The sequence below is a fragment of the Pan troglodytes genome, chromosome 20 (genome assembly GCF_028858775.2).
Source record: "Pan troglodytes isolate AG18354 chromosome 20, NHGRI_mPanTro3-v2.0_pri, whole genome shotgun sequence".
Taxonomy (NCBI): domain Eukaryota; kingdom Metazoa; phylum Chordata; class Mammalia; order Primates; family Hominidae; genus Pan; species Pan troglodytes.
This window is the reverse complement of record NC_072418.2, coordinates 17,798,939-17,818,668: the sequence shown is the minus strand read 5'-3', so window position 1 is coordinate 17,818,668 and position 19,730 is coordinate 17,798,939. Positions and strand designations below refer to the sequence as shown.

The following is a 19,730-nucleotide window of genomic DNA, read 5'->3' as shown; positions in this document are numbered from 1 at the left end:
GTCCAGGGTACTATATTGAATTTAGTTGTCACAGCTCCTTTCCCTCCTCTAGTCTGTGGCAGTGCCTCAATCTTCGTTTTTCATGACCTTGACAGTTTTGGAGAGGTCTGGTTAGGCATTTTGTAGAATGTGACTCAATTTGAATTTCCTTTGCTTGCTACTATACCTATTATACAAAAAATATACACATATATATATTTACATGCACAAATATTTATTTATAGTGTGGAAAATATACATAACATAAAATTTACCATTTTTTAAGTAGTATTATTATTTTGTGAGACATGGTCTTGCTCTGGTACGGCCCCGCTGGTGTGGAAAGCGAGCTGTGTTCGGAGGGCCTGAACCTACGGGCTTGCACCGTGGGGCCAATGGAAAGCTGCGGAAGGTGGGCCCCCAAAGGTCTGGGCTCCTGAAGCCGCTGAGGGGCGTGGCCTCCTGGTTTTAAAACAATTAAATGGGTGTGAGGCCTGCAGTGCGAGCCAATGAAAGGCAAGGGGAGGCGGGGTCTATGAGGGAGGCGGCCAGTAGAGGCAAGGCTCTTTCGGGTGGCCCGGGAGCGTGGCTCCGACTGTGCGCATGCGCATCGGGCCGGACTACGGGGCGCCGCTGAGCCAAGTGAGCCACCCGGGCACGGCCACGCTCCCGGGTCACGTGACACGGAGGAGGCCGAATTCTGCTGGAGGCAACGCCATATCCTGGAGGTGAAGGTGAATAGCCTCGGGGGTCGAGCTGGTGTGGGAGAACCACATCCTGATGCGATGTGACCTCGACCCAGCCTGGCCCGGGGTCGGGGATCAGGCTCGGGCCCGTGCGCTCTTTAAGGGAGAGGCGTGGGTTGCGTGGAGGGTCGCGCCCGCTAACCCGGGGGCGTGACCTCGTGCCTCTTGGTGACGTAACATGGGGCGGGCTCACTACTGGGGCTGAGATTTGGGGTCCGGTTGTGGAAAGAGAGGCGGGGCTTCCGCCTGTCCATTGACAAGTAGGTAAGTGGAAGATAACTGTGTGGTGCTGTCGTCGCCACCTTGACTTGTGGTGGCTAGTTTGGGTGGGAGTGGTGGTGATGTAAAGGACTGGGGCTAGCCCCGCGAGGGGCGTGACCTTGTCACAGAGAGGCATGGCTTCACCCCGAGCCTAGGCGCACAAAGGGCGTGGTCTGGCAGGGTTGGGGGCGTGGCCGCACAGAAACTGGTGGCAAGGGGCGTGGCCCAGGATCCTGCTTCGGGAAGGGGCGCGATTTCTTCCGGAGAGGTTCCCTGTCGCGCCCAAGTCTGGGAAGTGCCCTTTCTCTCTTAGGTACCACCTCATGGAGACCCCCGCGGCCGCCGCCCCCGCCAGGAGCTTATTCCCCTCCTTCCTGCTCCTGGCCTGCGGGACGCTGGTGGCCGCCTTGCTGGGCGCCGCTCACCGCCTGGGGCTCTTCTATCAGCTGCTGCACAAGGTGCGGGGCACAGAATGGGAGGTGGGCTGGGGGCAGTCAAAGAGGGAGGGGCCTCGTGGTGCTGCTTCCAGCTCACTCATTGTGCAGGGTGGGAAAGCGAGCCCCGACTAGTCCAGAGGGACTGGTGAGAGGTTCTGTCCAGGGCCCTGTCTCCATTGCCACGCTGTGTATGGAGGCCTGGACTTTGCCACTAGTAAGAGAGAACACGGAAGCTGCCGCTGCCGGGGCACTCGCACCCCACCTACCTCCTTCCCCAGTGACTCTTTTCACAGAACAGATGGACAGCACTCTGTGCTCCCTAACCTGGATGGGATAAATGGGGCAGAGGGCAGGCTCCAGCGAGGGGGTGGCAGTGACGGTTTCATAACAGTTGCCCTCTGCTGAGCTCAGTACTGTAGACTTTCTTACCTACCCCTTACCTTTTCCTTGAAAGTAGGTGCTGTTCTTTCTGTCTTCATTTTCTGCAAGAGGAAGCTGAGGCTCAGAGAGATTGTGTGGTGGTTTGCCCTAGGTGACATGTTTGGAGAGAGCTGACCCCACAGGCCTCCCCCTAAACTCCTTGCACCTCTGTTTGAAATTTACCCCTTCCCCAGACCCCCTCCTCAACCCTTTCTCTCCTAGCAGGGACCAAGCTTGACCTCTCCCTCCCCAAACCCTTCTCTACTGCTTCCTCTGCTAGCCAGGAGTGATGCCACTGACCTTCAGGACTTAGGAGATTTAAAGCAAGCCTTGGATGTGTAGGGCTGTGAGGCAGCTAGAGTTGGGAGGCCTCGGCACAGTCTGTGCCAGCAGCTCACTCCCGTGCCAGGCACATGGTGGCTGGCAGCCTGTCAACTAAGCCCTGGGCCTGTTTAGCGTCCATCAGGAGGGCATCAGGGAGGCTGGGATCAGGAGCCCAGCTGCCAGGCTCTGCAGGGATACTGGAGGGCAGGGAGGAGTCACAGCAGATGGCTCCCTGCCATCTGCTCTGCGTGCGTTGTGCCCCTGGCCAAACCCCCTGGGTTATATAACCCTCTCCTCTCTCCCTGATTGCCCTGCCATCCTGGAGACAGGCAGTGTAACAGTGGGGCACTTAAGAGCGTGGGTTCTATTGAACTTTTAGTCTTACTTGGGCAAGTCTTGATATCCTCAGCTGTAAGAGAGATGTAATGACAAGAGGATCTGATAAGATGTTATGCCTTGGTTTGAGCCTGGCATGTAGTATAATATATGCCTAACCAAGACCAAGCTTCTCTTGACCTCTCACCCTGCTCCTGCCCCCTTACCTGGGGCAGGGGGATTGCCCCCTTTCCCAGCTGCCCTCTGCCCTGGCCTTTAACTTTATTGCTCCACCTGTCCTTGGGCCCAGGTGGACAAGGCAAGCGTCCGGCATGGCGGAGAGAACGTGGCCGCTGTGCTGAGGGCCCATGGTGTGCGGTTCATCTTCACGCTGGTCGGCGGGCACATTTCCCCGCTGCTGGTGGCCTGTGAGAAACTGGGCATCCGTGTGGTGGACACACGCCATGAGGTCACGGCTGTCTTTGCTGCTGATGCTATGGCCCGCCTGTCCGGTGAGGGCATTGCAGAGAGGGCTGGGGACTGGTTGGACTGTGGGCTAGAGTGTCTGTGAGGGTAGGGGTTTTTCAGAGGTGGGAGAATGGCCAGGAGAGTGGGCATGGCTGTGATGGGCTCTGTGTTCCAGGGACGGTGGGCGTGGCGGCAGTGACAGCAGGCCCTGGCCTCACCAACACGGTGACTGCGGTGAAGAATGCTCAGATGGCTCAGTCCCCAATCCTGCTTCTGGGTGGGGCCGCCAGCACTCTGCTGCAGGTACCCAGTCCTTGGGGGCCAGTGGGGGCCTAGGGGGGCTTGAAGGGCTCATGCGATAACCCTGCCACACCTCTGTCTTTGCCAGAACCGGGGTGCGCTCCAGGCCGTTGATCAGCTGTCCCTTTTCCGGCCACTCTGTAAGTTCTGTGCGTCTGTGCGGAGGGTGCGGGACATTGTGCCCACCCTGAGGGCCGCGATGGCTGCCGCCCAGTCGGGCACCCCAGGTAGGTGGAGGATGGTGATGCTGAGCAGTGCTGGGGCTGAGGGGCTGGGGACATGTTGTGGACTCAGCGTCCTCCCTGTCCCTGCAGGTCCGGTGTTTGTGGAGCTGCCCATTGACGTGCTGTACCCCTACTTCATGGTCCAGAAGGAGATGGTGCCAGCCAAGCCACCCAAGGGCCTCGTGGGCCGAGTGGTCTCCTGGTGAATAGCCCCACCCCTGCCATTCCCTCCTCTATCCCCCGTCCTCTCCTGCAGCTTCCAGCCCACACCCATCCTCCTTTGATTCACATGTGGACTGGGAGGAGACAGCTGGGGGGAGAGCATTCCAGGTAGAAGGAACAGCATGTGCAAAGGTCCTGAGGCAGGAATGAATTGGGTGGGTGGGGAAAGCAAGGTGGCCCTCGTGGAGGCAGCAAAGGGGAGAGGCTCAGGACAGCCCTCCTCCTCCTCCTTTTCCCTTTCTTCTCCTCCTCCATCATCTCTTCTTCCTCCTCTTCCTCCTCCCTCTTCCTTCCTCTTCTCCTCCCTTTCCCCCACCACCTTTCCCGTCGTCCTCTCCGTTTTCCTCCTCCTAAAGGATGATCCTTGAACCTCGGAAGGGAGGTTCATTCTTACATTTACAGAGAGGGAAGCTCAGAAAGGTGAAGTCACTTGCCCAAAGTCACACAGCTAAGAAGTGGCAGAGCCCAGGCCGGGTGTGGTGGCTCTCACTTGTAATCCCAGCACATTGGGAGGCCGAGGTGGGCAGATCACGAGGTCAGGAGATCAAGACCATCCTGGCTAACATGGTGAAACCCCATCTCTACTAAAAATACAAAAAAAAAATTTAGCCGGGCGTGGTGGTGGGCGCCTGTAGTCCCAGCTACTCGGGAGGCTGAGGCAGGAGAATGGCGTGAACCCAGGAGGCGGAGCTTGCAGTGAGCCAAGATCGTGCTACTGCACTCCAGCCTGGGTGACAGAGCAAGACTCCGTCTCAAAAAAAAAAAAAAAGTGGCAGAGCCCAGACTCGAGCCCTCTCCTTCCTCTTCCTTTCCTTCCCTCACATCTTTGTCCTTTTCTTTCTTTTTTTTTTTTTTTTTGAAACAGATTCTTCGTTCTGTTGCCTAGGCTTGAGTGCAGTGGCGTGATCTCGGCTCACTGCAACCTCCGCCTCCTCCTGGGTTCAAGTGATTCTCCTGCCTCAGCCTCCTGAGTAGCTGGGACTGCAGGCGCCCGCCACCACACCTGGCTAATACTTGTATTTTTAGTAGAGACGAGGTTTCATCATGTTGGCCAGGCTGGTCTTGAACTCTTAACCTCAAGTGATCCACCCTCCTCGGCCTCTCAAACATTACAGACATGAGCCACTGCGCCTGGCCTCTTCTCTTCTTCTTCTTCCTTTCCTTTCTTCTCCTCCTCCTCTTCCTCTTCTTCCTCCTTCTCTCCCTTCCCCTCAGTCCCTTCCCTTTGCCTGTCCTTGGCCCTTCCTTTCCATACATTTAGCGAGCGGCAGCCATGTGCCAGGTTCCAGGACAGGCACGGGGCATCATCAGTGGACAAGGTAGTCAGGCTCCTGTACTCCGGATGTGTGTGAAGCGCCTGAGGGTCAGCTCAGGCAGTAGTGATTTTGTTCTATGGCCTCTTTATTTTTTTGAGACGGAGTCTCGCTTTGTCCCCCAGGTTGGAGCGCAGTAGTGCGATCTTGGCTCACTGCAACCTCCACCTCCCGGGTTCAAGTGATTCTCCTGCCTCAGCCCCCTGGAGTAGCTGGGAATACAGGTGCAGTCCACCATACCCAGCTAATTTTTGTATTTTTAGTAGAGATGAGGTTTCACCATTTTGGTCATATAGCCTCATTCTTAATGCACTTTGCCCCCTGGCTTCCCAGTCAGTCCCTCCCCTTGTTCTCCTTGCCCCTCTCTCTTGGGCTACCTCTCACAAGGCTATCTCTTATCTTGCCTTTTTTGTTTTGTTTTGTTTTGAGACAGGGCCTCACTCTATCACCCAGGCTGGAGTGCAGTGGTACGATCATAGCTCACCACAGCCTTGAACTCCTGGCCTCGAGCAATCCTCCTGCCTCAGCCTCCCTTGCCTTTTCTTTACTTGCGGGGCTTCCCACGGTTCCATCCTTGGCTGCCTCTGTGCTGTCTTGGCCTGTCCTTAACGGTGAAAGCAGAGGCTTCTGACTCTGAGCTCCGACTGTTTCCTGCCAATGCCCATGTGTCTGTCTTTCGCTGGATAGAGCGCCCCCTGAGGGGAGGGCTGGGCAGGATCTATCTTTGTGTCTCCAGGGCCCTGCACAGGTCCTTCAGGAAAGTTGGGGCCCTGGGGCCCAGTGAGCAAGGAGACCGAGAAGACCCTGTTTGAAGCAGGAGAGGACAGTGTTCAGAACTCCCATGCAAAGCGCCTCATGTCCTAAATGGACAGATCCTTGAACCTGGGGAGGGAGGTTCATATTTACATTGACAGAGGTGGAAGCTCAGAAGGGTGAAGTCACTTGCCCTAAGTTGCACAGCTAGGAAGTGACAGAGCCAGGACTTGAGCTCACATCTGTTGGACCCACAGGCTTAATCCTGGCATGCTGAGCCTGCGTTCCTTGCTTCTGGGGGGCTACGTGGAGTTGGGGTGGACCCCAGAGGCTACCGAAGGCAAACAGGCAGTTGAAGACCTGGCCACTAGGGTTCGTCTGTCCCTGAGGTGTCACTCATCCACCCTGTCCCCATGCCACTTTGCTCCTGGCTTTTCTCCCGGCCCCTTTCCTCGCTCAGATCCTGGAATCCTTGTAGTTAGTTAATTCTGGCAACTTGGTTTTTTCCCCTCCCTTTTGCAGGTATTTAGAGAATTACCTGGCCAACCTCTTTGCAGGAGCCTGGGAGCCTCAGCCCGAGGGACCACTGCCCCTAGACATCCCCCAGGCTTCCCCGCAGCAGGTGAATTGCCTCTCTTTTGTGTCTGAGGACCCTACCTTGTAGGGCCCCCTGACCCTCTCCCTTAGTCAGTACTGGGGCCTTAATCTTGGGTGCTCATGGTGACTCAAGGGCGGCCCTTTGGCTGGACGCGGTGGCTCACAGCAGCAATCCCAACACTTAGGGAGGCCGAGGCAGGCGGATCACTTGAGGCCAGGAGTTCAAGACTAGCCTGGCCAACATGGTGAAACCCTGTCTCTACTGAAAATACAAAAGTTAGCCAGGCATGGTGGCACGCGCCTGTAATCCTAGCTACTCTGGAGGCTGAGGCGGGAGAATCGTTTGAACCTGGGAGGTGGAGGCTGCAGTGAGCTGAGATCATGTCATTACACTCTATCCTGGGCAACAGAGTGAAACTGTGTCTCAAAAAAATAAATAAATAAAAAGACAGCCCTTTGATCCCCACCTCTTGCTCCAGGTTCAGCGCTGTGTGGAGATCCTGAGCCGGGCCAAGAGGCCTCTGATGGTGCTGGGGAGTCAGGCCCTGCTCACCCCAACGTCCGCCGACAAGCTTCGGTGAGAAGCCCCAGCCCTGCCCTTGTTTTCACGTTCCCAGTCCCCGGTCCTCGGGTGCTCTTGGGGAGGCGGGAGGCCCCGGCCACACTGACCTCTGCTCTGCCTCAACTCCCAGGGCTGCCGTGGAGACCTTGGGTGTTCCCTGCTTCCTTGGAGGGATGGCACGGGGGCTGTTAGGCCGCAACCACCCCCTCCACATCCGGGAGAACCGCAGTGCGGCCCTGAAGAAGGCGGATGTCATTGTCCTAGCAGGTGGGCCTGAGCCTCTTCCTTTCCCTCCTTCCCCCAGGAACCCCTTCACCCTGTTACCCAGCTTCACAAGAAGGAGGAGGAACATCTAGTGGGCACCTATTGTACTTGATACACATTTTCACATAAAGCGCTTTGAACCCAACCAGACGCATAATAGGTGTATCAGATAGCTACTGCCCTGTAACAACCATCCCCAAACTCAATGGCTAAAAATGCATTTCTGATTTCTCAAGACCCACCTATAAGGTAGGTGGTAGCTGTGGTTTTGGCTGGGCTCATTCATGAGTCTGCACTTGGGTTAGGCAGGAAGGCAGCTGTGCTGATCCAGGCTGGGCTTGCTCACCTGTATGGGGATTGGCTGGCCCTGCAGCTTGTCTGGGATGGCCTCAGCTGGGGTCATAGAGTTCTTCACCCCTGTCTCCATGGCCCCCTTGTTTCTCATCCTCCAGTAGGCTAACCTGGGCTGGCCGACTTGGTGAAGGATGAGAAAACCATGGGGCTAGGAGAGTGCGGTTATTCAAGAAAGTGAGTGGAGGCTGTGTGGCTTCTTGAAGTAGAGTCTGCAGGAATAGGGGGTGGGGGTCCTGAATCATCTGGTGGTGTCTTCACTCAGAGGTCTTGCAATTGACGCCAGCTGTTGGAGGGGCTGTGGACTAGGGCAACTACACAGGTCTCTATGTGTGGCTCGGGTTTCCTCCCAGCATGATGGCCTCAGGGTAGTCAGACTTCTTAGACAGAGAGCACATTCCTTGGCCCCACCCAGGCCTCTAAAAGTGGACAAGGAAGAAACTGCATATCTTCCTTGTTGGGTGTCATGGTGTGTCACTTTCAAGGAAAGGGGACCTAGGCTGCACCTCTCTCCATGGGAGGCATGTCAAGGTGACCTTTACAAATGGATGTAGGGTGGGAGATATTATGGCCATCTGGGAAAATATAACCTGCCTCTGCCCTATCCTGTTGGCCAAAGCATGTCATGAGGCCAGTCCAGATTCAAGGGGTGTGGGGAGCTGCAAGGTCACTGTAGGTGGCACAGGTGCAGGGAGACTTGGTGAGGAACAGGGACTCATTTGCATCCAGTCCACCACAGTGGATCAAGTAAGGTAGACGACATGGGGCCTCTGCCTACTGCATTCCTGTCCCCCACACCAGGAACTGTGTGCGACTTCCGCCTATCCTATGGCCGTGTCCTCAGCCACAGCAGCAAGATCATCATCGTCAATCGTAATCGGGAAGAGATGTTGCTCAACTCAGACATCTTCTGGAAGCCCCAGGAGGCTGTGCAGGGTGAGCCCCTTAATCCCCCCGTACACATATGTGCTCCTCCCAGTCCCTCTCCGCCTGGTTTCTGCTGCAGCTGGCTTGAGCCTGGTACAGTGATTGAGGCCCAGACCTTGCCCTAGGGGTAGCCAGTCAACCAGAGACAAATAGTTGGCCCTCAAACTGATGAATGCTTCTTTCTTTAAATTTTTTTTATTTTTATTTTTTAGAGATGAGGTCTCGCTCTGTCACCCAGGCTGGAATGCAGTAGTGCAATCACAGCTCACTGCACCCTCAAACTCCCAGGCTCAAAGCAATCCTCCCACCTCAGCCTCCTGAGTAGCTGGGACTACAAGTGTGCACCACCATGCCAGGCTAATTTGTTAATTTTTTTTTGTGGAATCAGCATCTCACTGTGTTGTCCAGGTTGGTGTGGAACTCCTGGCCTCAAGTGATCCTCCTGCCTCGGCCTCTCAAAAGTGCTGGGATTACAGACCAGAGCTACTGCGCCCGGCCTGATACATGCTTCTGTAGGAACAAATGGTGGGGTGGACAGAGAGGGAGGCTTGAAAACGTGCATGTGATCACGTTCCCTCCCACACTGCCCACTGCCCTCAGGACAGAGAGCACACTCGTTGGCCCCTTAGCCTGTCTTCCTGCCGTATCTCTCCCCTCCCCTTATTTTAGTCCCCTTGGACTTGAACTTGGTTCATCATTCTGAGGATGTTGACTCCCCTGCAGCCTAGGCGACAGGACACTCTTGTATTAAGCAGAGAAGTAGCACCGTTGCATCTGTGTTGGGAAGGTCCACTCAGCAGCCATGGACGGCAGGCCGGAAGGGGGCTGGGTGGAGGCCAGGGGGGCTGCTAAAAATGGCCAGGACAGAAGCGAGGAGGCCTGAACTGGAGATGAACAGCGGGAGAGCCTCACCTTCTCAGAGCCTCCATTTGATCATTTGAAAAATGGGGTGGTGAAAAATACATCACGGGGCTGTTTGTTAGTTCACTTCAGTAACGTTCGCTGTGCGCTTCCATGTGCCTGGATTTGAGAGATGTGCTTGGTGGATGTAGCTCTTTTCATTGAGTGTTTCCCAGGCAGAAGGAGGTAGAGGGAGGGGACGAGGCCAGCTTGGGTTTGTCACCTGCCTTGTGCTCCTTAACCCTTGTTTCTTGGGCCTTGTCTTCCCTTTTCACCTGGGCTGCCCTCCCCTGGTTCTGGCAGGTTCTGGGGTGTTTCACCTGTTTTTTTTCTAGGAGCACCCCTGGCCTGCTTCCCGTCTGCCTGCTCGGATGCTGCTGCTGGCTTCCTGCTGTTTTGAGGCCTCTGATGCTGGAAGAACAGGAGGAAGCCAGCTCCCCACAGCTGTGTCCTCTTCCTTCCCCAGGAGATGTGGGTTCCTTCGTGCTGAAGTTAGTGGAGGGCCTTCAGGGCCAGACCTGGGCCCCAGACTGGGTGGAGGAGCTGCGGGAAGCCGACCGGCAGAAGGAGCAGACCTTTCGGTGTGGCCTGGGTGGAGTGGATGTGGGAAGGGGGTTCCCGGCAGACCCTGCTGCCAACCCTGGTGACCTTCGCTGTCCTGTCGCAGGGAGAAGGCAGCGATGCCTGTGGCCCAGCACCTGAACCCAGTGCAGGTGCTGCAGCTGGTGGAGGAAACGCTACCTGACAACTCAATTCTGGTGGTGGATGGCGGGGACTTCGTGGGCACTGCTGCCCATCTGGTACAGCCCCGCGGCCCCCTGCGCTGGCTCGATCCTGGTAAGGAAGGGCCCCCGCCTGGGGCAGTGGGCACCATCCATCAGGACGCCTTCACACCCACCTGCTCTTGGTCCTCTTAGGGGCCTTTGGGACTCTGGGAGTTGGTGCAGGATTTGCACTTGGGGCCAAGCTGTGCCGGCCAGATGCTGAGGTGAGGCACTGGAGTTGGGAGACTTGCTGCTCTCTAGGCCCTGATCCACCCTAACCATCCTGGGTCCCCTCCCGACTAGGTCTGGTGCCTGTTTGGGGACGGAGCTTTTGGCTACAGCCTCATCGAATTTGATACATTCGTCAGACACAAGGTGACTGGGCTGGCCTGAGGGAAGCTTAGGGCCTGGGGTTCTGGGAGATGTCACCAGGGGTGGGCTGAGGTGGGGAGGGAGCCTCCTCTCTGGCAGAGGCCCTATCCCTGTCTCTGTCCTCTGGCTGGCCAAGCCATGGGGCTGAAGGCTGCGGCCTGCCTTCATCTTCTTCCTGTAGATCCCAGTGATGGCCTTGGTAGGGAATGATGCTGGCTGGACACAGATTTCTCGGGAGCAGGTGCCCTCTCTGGGCAGCAACGTGGCCTGTGGCCTGGCCTACACTGGTGAGGGGGCCTCAGCGAGGTTGGGAGGACAGGAGGCTGTTTCAGTCCCAGCTGGGCTTGTGTTCCTCTCCTGGGCTGGCTGCATGTGCGGTGGGCTGAGTCCTTGCCACTATCCGACTTAATCTCTTCTTTTAGATTATCACAAGGCAGCCATGGGTCTGGGGGCCCGGGGCTTGCTGCTCTCACGGGAGAACGAGGATCAGGTGGTCAAGGTTTTGCACGATGCCCAGCAGCAGTGCCGAGACGGCCACCCGGTTGTGGTCAACATCCTCATTGGGAGGACGGACTTCCGCGATGGCTCCATTGCTGTATAGGGCCTTGTGGGTCAGGACGCTTGGCTGCCTTCCTGCCCCTGGACTGTGTCCAGCTGGTTTGGAGTCTCATCATTGCTTGCCCTGGGCCTATCCCATGAGGCCCAATGACTCCACAACCTCCCTGAGGAGGGGATGGAGGGGTCACATCTCAGAGAGGCTCTCTTGTGAGCTCTTGGACCCTCCTCTTCACGGACCCAACTGTGCCGTTTGTCCCCTCTCTTATGGAGACTGAATAAACCACCTCTGGCCCATGTAGGCCCAAGTATTCAGTCTCAGAACCTGTGCATATTTATTTATTATCCACAAAGATGGAGGTGCGGAAAAGAAGAGGGAGACAGGAGGGAACCGTACTCTCCCATTGGAACTCTGGGGCCCACTGAGGCACCATTATTGGGGATTTCAGGGTGGCTGGGCACTGCAAACTGCTCCCTCCTCTGTGGTCCCTGAAAGAGCCCCACATGCCTGCTTCAGACGTGTCCACGCACACCAGTCCTCACAGACACACACACACATGCATGGAGGCAATAAATATGTTCCGTACCAGACTGCCCCCAGCCTGACGCTTCGGGGGGCCCCCTCCAAAAGGGAGGGGTTTAAGTGCTCAATTTTTTTCAGGGGGGGGGCAGGGGAGGGGGCAAGGAGATGGGGATTGGAAAGGCCAGACTCTGTTATCTCCATTTGCTGACTAGAGGCCAATCGTGGGGTCTTCCCCGGAAAAGGGTAGGGGAAACCAGCTGTTTCTCTATAAGCCCCAGGCTACCCCTGTGTCCATGCTGGAACCCAGGATAGGGGCTGCCCCCCACAAACAGTGCCTCATGCTAGTCTTTGTGTCGTCCAAGGGAGGGAGAAACAGTGCAGTGCTCAAAGCTAATACTGATTTGGTTGGCAGCAGCAAGAGGGCCGACTAGAGGTGACTCACCACACCAGGGTGATGCTCACAGTAACTGGTGTTGCCCCGGCCAAGGGGAGGCAAGAGAGGCCAGCCTAGCAAGCGCGAGAACTGCCTTTTTGGCAACAAAAGGGGAAGCCCTTGGTGCTCAGGAAAGATGGTCACAACCGCTGGTCCCTAAAATCCCCAGTCCCCAGACTTCGCAACTAGTGTCCAAATACTGGGCCCTGGAAACTGGGAATGAGTCTCAGCCATACACGCGACTGGTCCCGTGGTAACTCGCTGGCAACCAGGAGCTCGGCCTGAGCAACAGGTCTGGCTCTCCTTGGTCACCAGGGCACCACCTTAGCCACTGGGCGCCCGGTCCTTACTAACCGGGGTCCCACCCCGTCCTCTGGCTCAGAGGCACACGTTGATTTGCTTGGAGAGCTCTCTCTCCAGATCCAGGATGAGGGCGTCGAAGTCTTTGAGATTCAGGTGCGGGTTGAAGGGCGCATCGAAGTCGTCTTCGAAGTCACCGGTGACCCTCGGCTCCCCGACCTCCTCGTCCTCGTCCTCGCTGTCACTGCCCGTCACGTGGTCGTAGTCTGGCCCGGACAGGAAATCCCGCCCACAGGGCAGGAAGTCCCGCCCGCAAACGCTCCAGTCGCCGGCGTAGCGGTTGCTCGGGGGGCTCTCGGGGCCTCCTCGACCGCGGGGCCGAGTCACCACTTCGGGGTCTGCCAGCGGCAAGTGCAGAGGTGGCTGTCGTTTGGGTCGCAAGTAAGGCGCGACATCTGGAGATTGTCGGGGCAGGCGGGGATCTGAAGGGAGACAGGGTAGGTCATAGAAAGAGGCGACAGCCAACCTCTGATTGGCTGCTTAGGGAACTAGGCTCCTGATTGGCCTGTGGAAAGAGGCCTTCGACCGTTTCAGGGTTTCACTGGCAGAGCTAGGACTGGTTGCTTAGGCAACTAGGCCTCTGATTGGCATGTCAAGAGGCAGGGCCTCTGACTGCATCAAAGATGGGTAGGGGCAGGTGCCCTGGATCATGCCTGTAATCCCAGCACTTTGGGAGGCCTGAGGCAGGCGGATCACTTGAGGTCAGGAGTTCAAGACCAGCCTGGCCAACACCGTGAAGCCCCATCTCCACTAAAAATACAAAAATTAGCTAGGATTGGTAGTGCATGCCTGTAATCCCAGCACTTTGAGAGGCCTGAAATGGGTGGATCACTTGAGGTCAGGAGTTCAAGACCAGCCTGGCCAACACAGTGAAACCCTGCTCTACTTAAAATATAAAAATTAACCAGGACTGGTGGTGCGTGCCTATAATCCCAGCTACTTGGGAGGCTGAGGTGGGAGAATCCCTTGAACCTGGGAGACAGAGGTTGCAGTGAGCTGAGATCATGCCACCACACCCCAGCCTGGGCTACAGAGCAAGACTCCATCTCAAAAAAAAAATAAAATAAAAAGATGAATCAGCTCCGTGGGGCAAGGTGATTTGGTTTATAATCCCAGTACTTTGGGAGGCTGAGGCGGCAGGATGGCTTGAGATCATGCGTTTGAGACCAGCTTGGGCAATATAGAGAAACCCTGTCTTTACAAAAAAATGAAAATAATAAAAAGACAAAACAGACAGATTGGTTGGATCTGAACTGGTTGCTGAGGCAACCAGGTACCAGTTTACTCCATGAGGGGGCGTAGCTTCAAGCCCAAGACACTGATTGGTCCCTTAAGGTGGCATCACTGTAGCAGCCTGGCTCAGATTGGTGGTGCAGGCCCTGGGCATGAACTCACCTGGCCAAGACTGCAGCAGGTAGTGCAGCACCTCGATGTGGTGCTTGAAGTCCACTGCACTGGCAAGGCCTGGGCCGGAGCTGCGGGCACGAGGCCTTGTGGGCGCCTGGCGTGCCGGCAGCAGCACAGGCCCGAAGCACACGGCCAAGTTCTGTGGGGTCATGCGGTTGTAGGCATGGAAGGAGGAGACGAGGCGCAGGTGGTCCAGGAGAAGCGTCAGCGTGGCCTGGGAGAGGGTTGAGAGGATGTAAGTCAGACAAAGTCAGGCCCCTGTGGCACCTACCTGCAAGAGACTAAGGTGGCTAGAGTAGGGAAGCAGGTTCACAGTCTCATAGCTGGGATGTGGTCGGGTTAAGACTATTAATCATTAGATGTTAGTATTATGAGTCTATTTTGTTGGAGGGAAGACTGAAGCCAAAGGCAACTAAGCTTTGGAAAAGCAGAGCTGCCATGAATCTCATTTTACAGATGAAGGTATTGAAGCACAGAGAGGGATGGGACTTGTCTAGGTTCCCTCAGCCAGGAACCTCCCTTGTAGGTTGAAAGATCAGCGTTCAGCCTGCATTTTTGACACATCCTGGCTGTGTGACCTTGGGCAACTGTCACCTGCTTTGGGCCTCAGTTTCCAAATCTATGAAGTGGGATGCTAATAGCACCTATTTCTTGGGGATATGATGATGCTGCCAGCTCATGCCCATCTCAGGCCCAGGCATGGGTGAAACATTCTATTGGTATCAGCCCACTCTCAAGTCCCATCACTCCCACCAGGCCCAACTCACCCTTTCCACATCTGGCAGGCAGCTGAGGAGCCCTCGGGTGCCCTCAGTGGTGGGGGGAACTCTGTTTGGGGGGTCCCGGGCCATGGCCTCCAGTACTACCTTATACAGGGGCTGGGTGATGAGTGGGGTGGGCAACTCTCGAAGATAATCCTTGAGGATGCCTGTGAACACAGGGCCCCCTCTGGTCAGGGCACCACTGGCTTCTAAGGCCAAGGAGGGCACAGCTAAGGGGGAAGAGGAGGTGGGTGAAAGCAAGGTCAGATAGGAGGACTGAGGTCCCAGAGGAGCCCCAAGGCCTTGAAGTGAGGCATTGAATGGGGGTGAGCAGGCAGGGGAGAGGGGGCCATGCTGACCAGTGATGACATTGATATCGGGGTACAGGTCCTCAGATAGGCAGACCGCTGCACTGTCCCGCTCAAAGGCATCCCGAAGCTCTTTCTTCACTGCCGCTGAGCCACAAAGACGGTACAGTCCCACTACCTGGGGGTGGGAAGAGAGAGTGAATGTCTTCTTGCTGGGGCCACAGACTAATCAGGGCCCAGTGGGGTGAGCACTGGAATTCTGGGCCAGGCAGCAATGGGCATTGTGGGCTGGGAGGTTGGAACTACCTTGACAACCTGGCCTTGTAAACCCTCTGCTTGGACTACTTGTCTTGGCTGCCATCTCCTTTGACTTAGGAAACTGACACTTCTTTGAGGAGGCTTTCCATGACTACCCCCAGGTTTTGTTTTAAGCTCTCCCAGACCCTAGGTACACCCCACCCCAACTCCAGTCCCAGTTATAGTTTTACATTTGTGAATGACTAGAGTCGTATCTTTTCCCCCATCAGACTCTGAGCCCCAGGAGGGCTCGGATCCTGTTTTTAAATCAATGGATGACCCATGAGTTCTGCCCAGGGTGCTACAGTCAAGGGGGCACCTTCTGCCCTTGTCTAGGTTGGGATTGGAGCTAGGAGTGGCTCAGGCCTGGGGGTAGGGGTCTGGCATCTGTACATAGGGTGTCCTGAAGAGTGGTCTGAGGTCTGGGGGCCAGAGGGTTGGGGTGGGGTGGGTGCTCACCCGCAGCCCTCGGCGCTCGATCTGCCCAACGCACTTCTGGATGATGAGGGGCACCTGGCCGGGGGGCCGCTCCCGCTCCACCAGCAGTGGCAGGGGCAGCCCGAAGACGCGGGGCTCAGCTGTGGCAGGGGCTTCCTGCTGCTCCGACAGGGTCAGCTTGGCATACAGCAGCCCCTGAGGCTCCAGGCGCACGGCCAGCTGTTGGGCCTGGCACCCTGAGGACACAAAGGGGCCTGAGCCGGGTGTGCTCTGAAGCTTCGTGTACCCTGGCCTCCCTGCTCCAGGCCACACCTTCCGCCCGGAGCCCAGCCCCCTAGGCACTCTGCGGGGGGTGGCGGTGGGGTTTGGGGGTCCCTGCCCCTCCTCCCCTGCAGCCGCATGTCCTACCTCGGAAGACCGTGGGCAGCAGCACGGTGCCCTGGGCACAGGGCCGGTGCCTTCTCACGCCAGGGTCCCACGCAAGCACCAGGGCGCGCAGGAGCCTGGCGGCCTCCAGCTCCAGGTGGAAGGTGTGGTCCAGCCGCAGGAAGTCCGGCCCCCCTCGCAGTGGCCCTGTTCGGGCCCTGGCCTCCCCATCCACTTGCAGTAGGCAGCAGAGGTCCCTGGGGGTGGCCCCAGGCGCTGGCCGCAGCCCCCCGAGACCGTACAGGTGCAGGCTGAGGCGGCCCCAGAGTGCGGCCGGGGGTGCCCGGGCTGTGGGACCCACCTCGTAGGGCCGGAAGGAGGTGGGTGACGGGGGCCCAGCTGGGCGCTCCGGTGAGTCCCCGTCGCTGAGGTAACCGGCCCTCAGGCTCCGGGTGCCCCCAGGCCCTGCTGCCGGCCCGGGGCCCCCCACGCTGCTGTCCAGGTGGTAGCGGCTGATGACGGAGCCCGCAGGGGCAGCCCTCTCGCGCTCCCTGCCAGCCCGGGGGCCTCGCAGGCTCAGGCGGCGCCGCAGTTCCGGCAGCTTCTTCATCTTTATGGAGAGGCGCCTGGCGGGGCCCGGGGACTTGGTGCGGGAGGCTTTGGTTGGGGGGCTGGCGGGGGCTGCACCTGTGTGGAGAGCAGATTTCAGGGTCCAGGAACCTGGGCTTAGGGGAGGGGGGTGAGGCTGGTGCTCCCCTGAAGGGAAGGAGTGTGAGGCTGGTGTTCCCCTGGGGGGGAGGAGGGTGTGAGGCTGATGCTCCCCTGACGGGGTGGGGATGTGAGGCTGGTGCTCCCCTGAAGGGAAGGAGTGTGAGGTTGGTGCTCCTCTGGGAGGAGGGAGTGTGAGGCTGGTGCTACCCTGAAGGGAAGGGATGTGGGGCTGGTGCTCACCTTGGGGAAGGGGATGTGAAGCTTGTTCTTACCTTGGGGGGCCAGGCCCTCTGACTCAGCTGAGCCAGGCTGTGGCCCCGGGGGCTCAGGTGCTGGAGGTCTGGGGTCTTCCTCAGGGATGGGGTTGTACCAGATCTCGCCGGCGGGCTCCCCAGTGCCAGGTACCCCAGGCCCTAAAGAGGTGTCCTCAGCTGGCTTGGCCCCACCCAGCACCCATCGGCGGCTACTGGGCTCCAGGCTTTGCAGGTAGGCTCCCCGTGCAGGGCTCCTTGATGCCTCGGGGCTGGAGGGCCCCTCTGCTCCGGCCTGGGACCCTTCGGGAGCCTGGGGCTCTGGCTCTGGAGGGCTGGGCTCTGGGCGCTGGGCTGGGCGGCCTGGCGGAGAGCAAGGGGAGTGAGACCCACCCAGCCCCTCACTGCCTGCAGAGCAGCCCTGTGCAATTGATCAGTGGGTGGGATGCTGTGTACGGCCCTGGCCGGCCCCTGATAAGTCATGGTTCCTTGGATCCTGCTGTTTTGTTTGGAATAGGCAGCCACAGGCTAGTGATCTCGGTTATCAGCTTAGAGCACCCCCTACTCAGTCCCTGGCATCCCAAAAGGGGACTCCATCCCTGCAGCCTCAGGGTTCTAAGTCAGGCTTCCTGGGGCCCGTAGGTACTGCGTTCCAGTCTCCACTTCCTCTCCCCTCTCAATAACCGTGGCATGGAGCTTTGCACCTGTGTGGCCTTGGGCAAGTCGCTTCCCTCTCTGAGGCTCAGTATCCTCCTGTGAAATGGGGGGATGTGATTTCCATGTCCAGGGAGGCTTCCAGGAGCCTTTTGGAAAAGTATACAGCCCACAGCAGGCACTACGTGCTCAGGAGTGAGGAGCTGGGTTCTCTATTCCCTGCAGCACAGTCACTCCCAGTCCCCTGCCCCTTTTACCCTCCCTCCTGTCTTCCAAACTCTGTCGCCATCCTGGGATGGGCCCTTGTCCCTCAGCCCAGGCCAGACCCCCCACGCTCAATGCCTTGGGACTTCCCCTTCCCTCCCTCCTCTCCTGTCTCTCATGTCCTGGGCTGTTTCCTGTGTGTGTTTGTGTTTGGGCATCTCTGTCCCTTCTCCCTTCCCTGGGAACATTGGGAATCTTTGGGAAGGCCTGGGGGGAAGGGGTACGTCCATGGAATGGTCTGGTCTTCCTCCTTTAACTCCTTCCTTCCTGGGTCCCCCTATCCCACGCAGCTGTTTCTCTAAGGTTTTTACTTGCTACCCTGCTGAACTCCTCCTCTGGCCACCTCCGATGTCCACCCTCTAGGGTCTCTGTTTGTAGCATAGTCCAAAGAGCTGTTTAAGTCACTGGCCCTGGGCACATGACCCAATTGCTCCGTGCCTCAGTTTCCCCATCTGTATAAAAGGGACAGTTTCCTGGGGCTAAGGCAGGCGCAGTTGCCGTCACTGTTAGTAGGTGGGAGGCGGAGGGGGCAGCTACTCTGATTGACGGGCCGCCCCTCTCTTTCCTTTGCAGGAGTACGCCTCCCATCTCCCATCCTGCGCCTCCAGGGCTCCCGATGCCCCTTGCCCAGCCCGACTGGGCCCCAGTGTCCCGGCCTCCCAGCCCCTCCTCCCCTCCACCCTCCAGGCCCTCAGTCGCGGCCCCATTTCCTGTCGTGGGCGAGGCCCCCTCCCGGGCCTCCCAAGGAGCCCGCAGCGCTGGCATCCCCGGCCAGCTGCACATAACGGTCCGCGCCCCCCTCCCTCCCAGCCCCTTCCTTCCAGGACCCCTACCCTCCCCTGGCTGGAGGCACCCCAGTCTGCAGCGGGGTGCGGGGGGCTCCCCCTGATCCCCCCTACCGTCTGTCCTCGGGGCCCTGGGACCCCGCTCCCAGGCCGGGTGGGGCTTGGCGCCCCCTCTTCCCCACCGATCTCCGCTTACCGCGCTCCTTGGCGTCCGACTTTTTCCGGGGAAGTTTCTCCCGGCCCCGCAGGCGGGAGAAGGTTTTCCTGAGTAGCGGCTCGGCCATGCTGCGGCCCGGGCCGGGCCGAGCCGAGTGCGCGCCCCGGGCTCCGGCCGCGCCGCCCCGCGCCCTCCCCGCCCCGCCCGGGCCTCCCCGCCCGCCCCCCGCCCCGCGCCAGCAGGAAGCACATTCCGGGAATGCTTGGCCCAAACTTTTTTTTTTTTTTTTCCCCTTTCCCGCGGCCCGAGCGGGCGATGCTGGGAGATGTAGTTGCCTGGGGCCGGGAGGGGTTGGAATGGGGGCTCCGGGTGCCCGGATCCGCTCCAGCTTCGATGGGACGCGACGATCGTGGCGCAGGCCCGATCCCTTGTCTTCCACCTCACCCACCCTCCCTGGATGGGACTCTGGGTGATGGCATCCAGGAAGTTCTCTTGGGTCTGTCTCCAAATCGCAGCCTCCACGTATCCCCTCTCTCCTTGCCAGGTACTGCTTCAACCTGGTGCAAGCCGTAGTGTCATTCGTTTCAATGACCGTCCCCACTACCCACCCCACCCCAAGCTTCTTCCTTGGTCTCCCCATGCCACTCTTTCCCCACTCAATTCTCTCACCTCCAAATTCCAATTACTACTGCTGTTTGACAAACCATCCCCAAACGTAATGATGTAAAACAACCATGTCGTGATTGTGAAAGGAAAATAAATCTTGAGACCTCCAAATCACTGAGCCAAAAGGAAGAAGTCAAACTGGTAACTGTGTAGGACAAACCTGCCTCCCATTCTATTCCTAAGTAAGATAGCTACAAGGTTAAAAAAGCTAGCTGGGCGCGGTGGCTCACTCCTGTAATCCTAGCACTTTGGGAGGCTGAGGCGATGGATCACTTGAGGTCAGGAGTTCGAAACC

General features: G+C 58.0%; 2 protein-coding genes across 3 annotated transcripts; one reads left to right on the top strand and one right to left on the bottom strand.

The window, feature by feature from the left end:
* The first annotated feature begins 477 nt into the window (after nucleotides 1-477).
* Nucleotides 478-11,365, top strand: ILVBL (ilvB acetolactate synthase like). 2 transcript variants are annotated; one of them, XM_001172135.8, is made up of 16 exons: nucleotides 478-713; nucleotides 1,300-1,444; nucleotides 2,793-2,994; nucleotides 3,126-3,253; nucleotides 3,339-3,477; nucleotides 3,565-3,676; nucleotides 6,285-6,384; nucleotides 6,839-6,936; nucleotides 7,052-7,188; nucleotides 8,338-8,472; nucleotides 9,830-9,944; nucleotides 10,031-10,200; nucleotides 10,281-10,351; nucleotides 10,431-10,502; nucleotides 10,681-10,786; nucleotides 10,922-11,365. In XM_001172135.8, exons 2-16 carry the CDS (start codon nucleotides 1,310-1,312, stop codon nucleotides 11,098-11,100), a joined length of 1,899 nt encoding a protein of 632 aa, XP_001172135.2. In that variant the 5' UTR covers nucleotides 478-713; nucleotides 1,300-1,309; the 3' UTR covers nucleotides 11,101-11,365. The 2 variants fall into 2 exon arrangements, with proteins under 2 accessions (XP_001172135.2, XP_009433183.1); XM_009434908.4 differs by having other exon boundaries at nucleotides 675-989.
* Nucleotides 11,366-11,377: 12 nt separating this feature from the next.
* SYDE1 (synapse defective Rho GTPase homolog 1) lies at nucleotides 11,378-18,976 on the bottom strand. Its single transcript, XM_003316162.6, has 8 exons — nucleotides 18,809-18,976; nucleotides 16,931-17,272; nucleotides 15,990-16,634; nucleotides 15,603-15,817; nucleotides 14,898-15,024; nucleotides 14,545-14,705; nucleotides 13,766-13,991; nucleotides 11,378-12,792 (listed from the first exon to the last, which is right to left on the bottom strand). Exons 1-8 carry the CDS (start codon nucleotides 18,894-18,896, stop codon nucleotides 12,389-12,391), a joined length of 2,208 nt encoding a protein of 735 aa, XP_003316210.1. The 5' UTR covers nucleotides 18,897-18,976; the 3' UTR covers nucleotides 11,378-12,388.
* Between the last annotated feature and the right edge of the window lie 754 nt (nucleotides 18,977-19,730).

What these genes read in the sequence shown, in the direction of transcription:
- ILVBL (XM_001172135.8), top strand. Translation starts at nt 1,310, where the DNA reads ATGGAGACCCCCGCGGCCGCCGCCCCCGCCAGGAGCTTATTCCCCTCC. An exon ending in CCCAGGCTTCCCCGCAGCAG is followed by an intron (nt 6,385 to 6,838) that starts GTGAATTGCCTC and finishes CTCTTGCTCCAG; the next exon opens with GTTCAGCGCTGTGTGGAGAT. An exon ending in CTGTGGCCTGGCCTACACTG is followed by an intron (nt 10,787 to 10,921) that starts GTGAGGGGGCCT and finishes CTCTTCTTTTAG; the next exon opens with ATTATCACAAGGCAGCCATG.
- SYDE1 (XM_003316162.6), bottom strand. Translation starts at nt 18,896, where the DNA reads ATGGCCGAGCCGCTACTCAGGAAAACCTTCTCCCGCCTGCGGGGCCGG. An exon ending in TCGAGCGCCGAGGGCTGCGG is followed by an intron (nt 15,025 to 15,602) that starts GTGAGCACCCAC and finishes TCCCACCCCCAG; the next exon opens with GTAGTGGGACTGTACCGTCT. An exon ending in CGATATCAATGTCATCACTG is followed by an intron (nt 14,706 to 14,897) that starts GTCAGCATGGCC and finishes CTGTGTTCACAG; the next exon opens with GCATCCTCAAGGATTATCTT.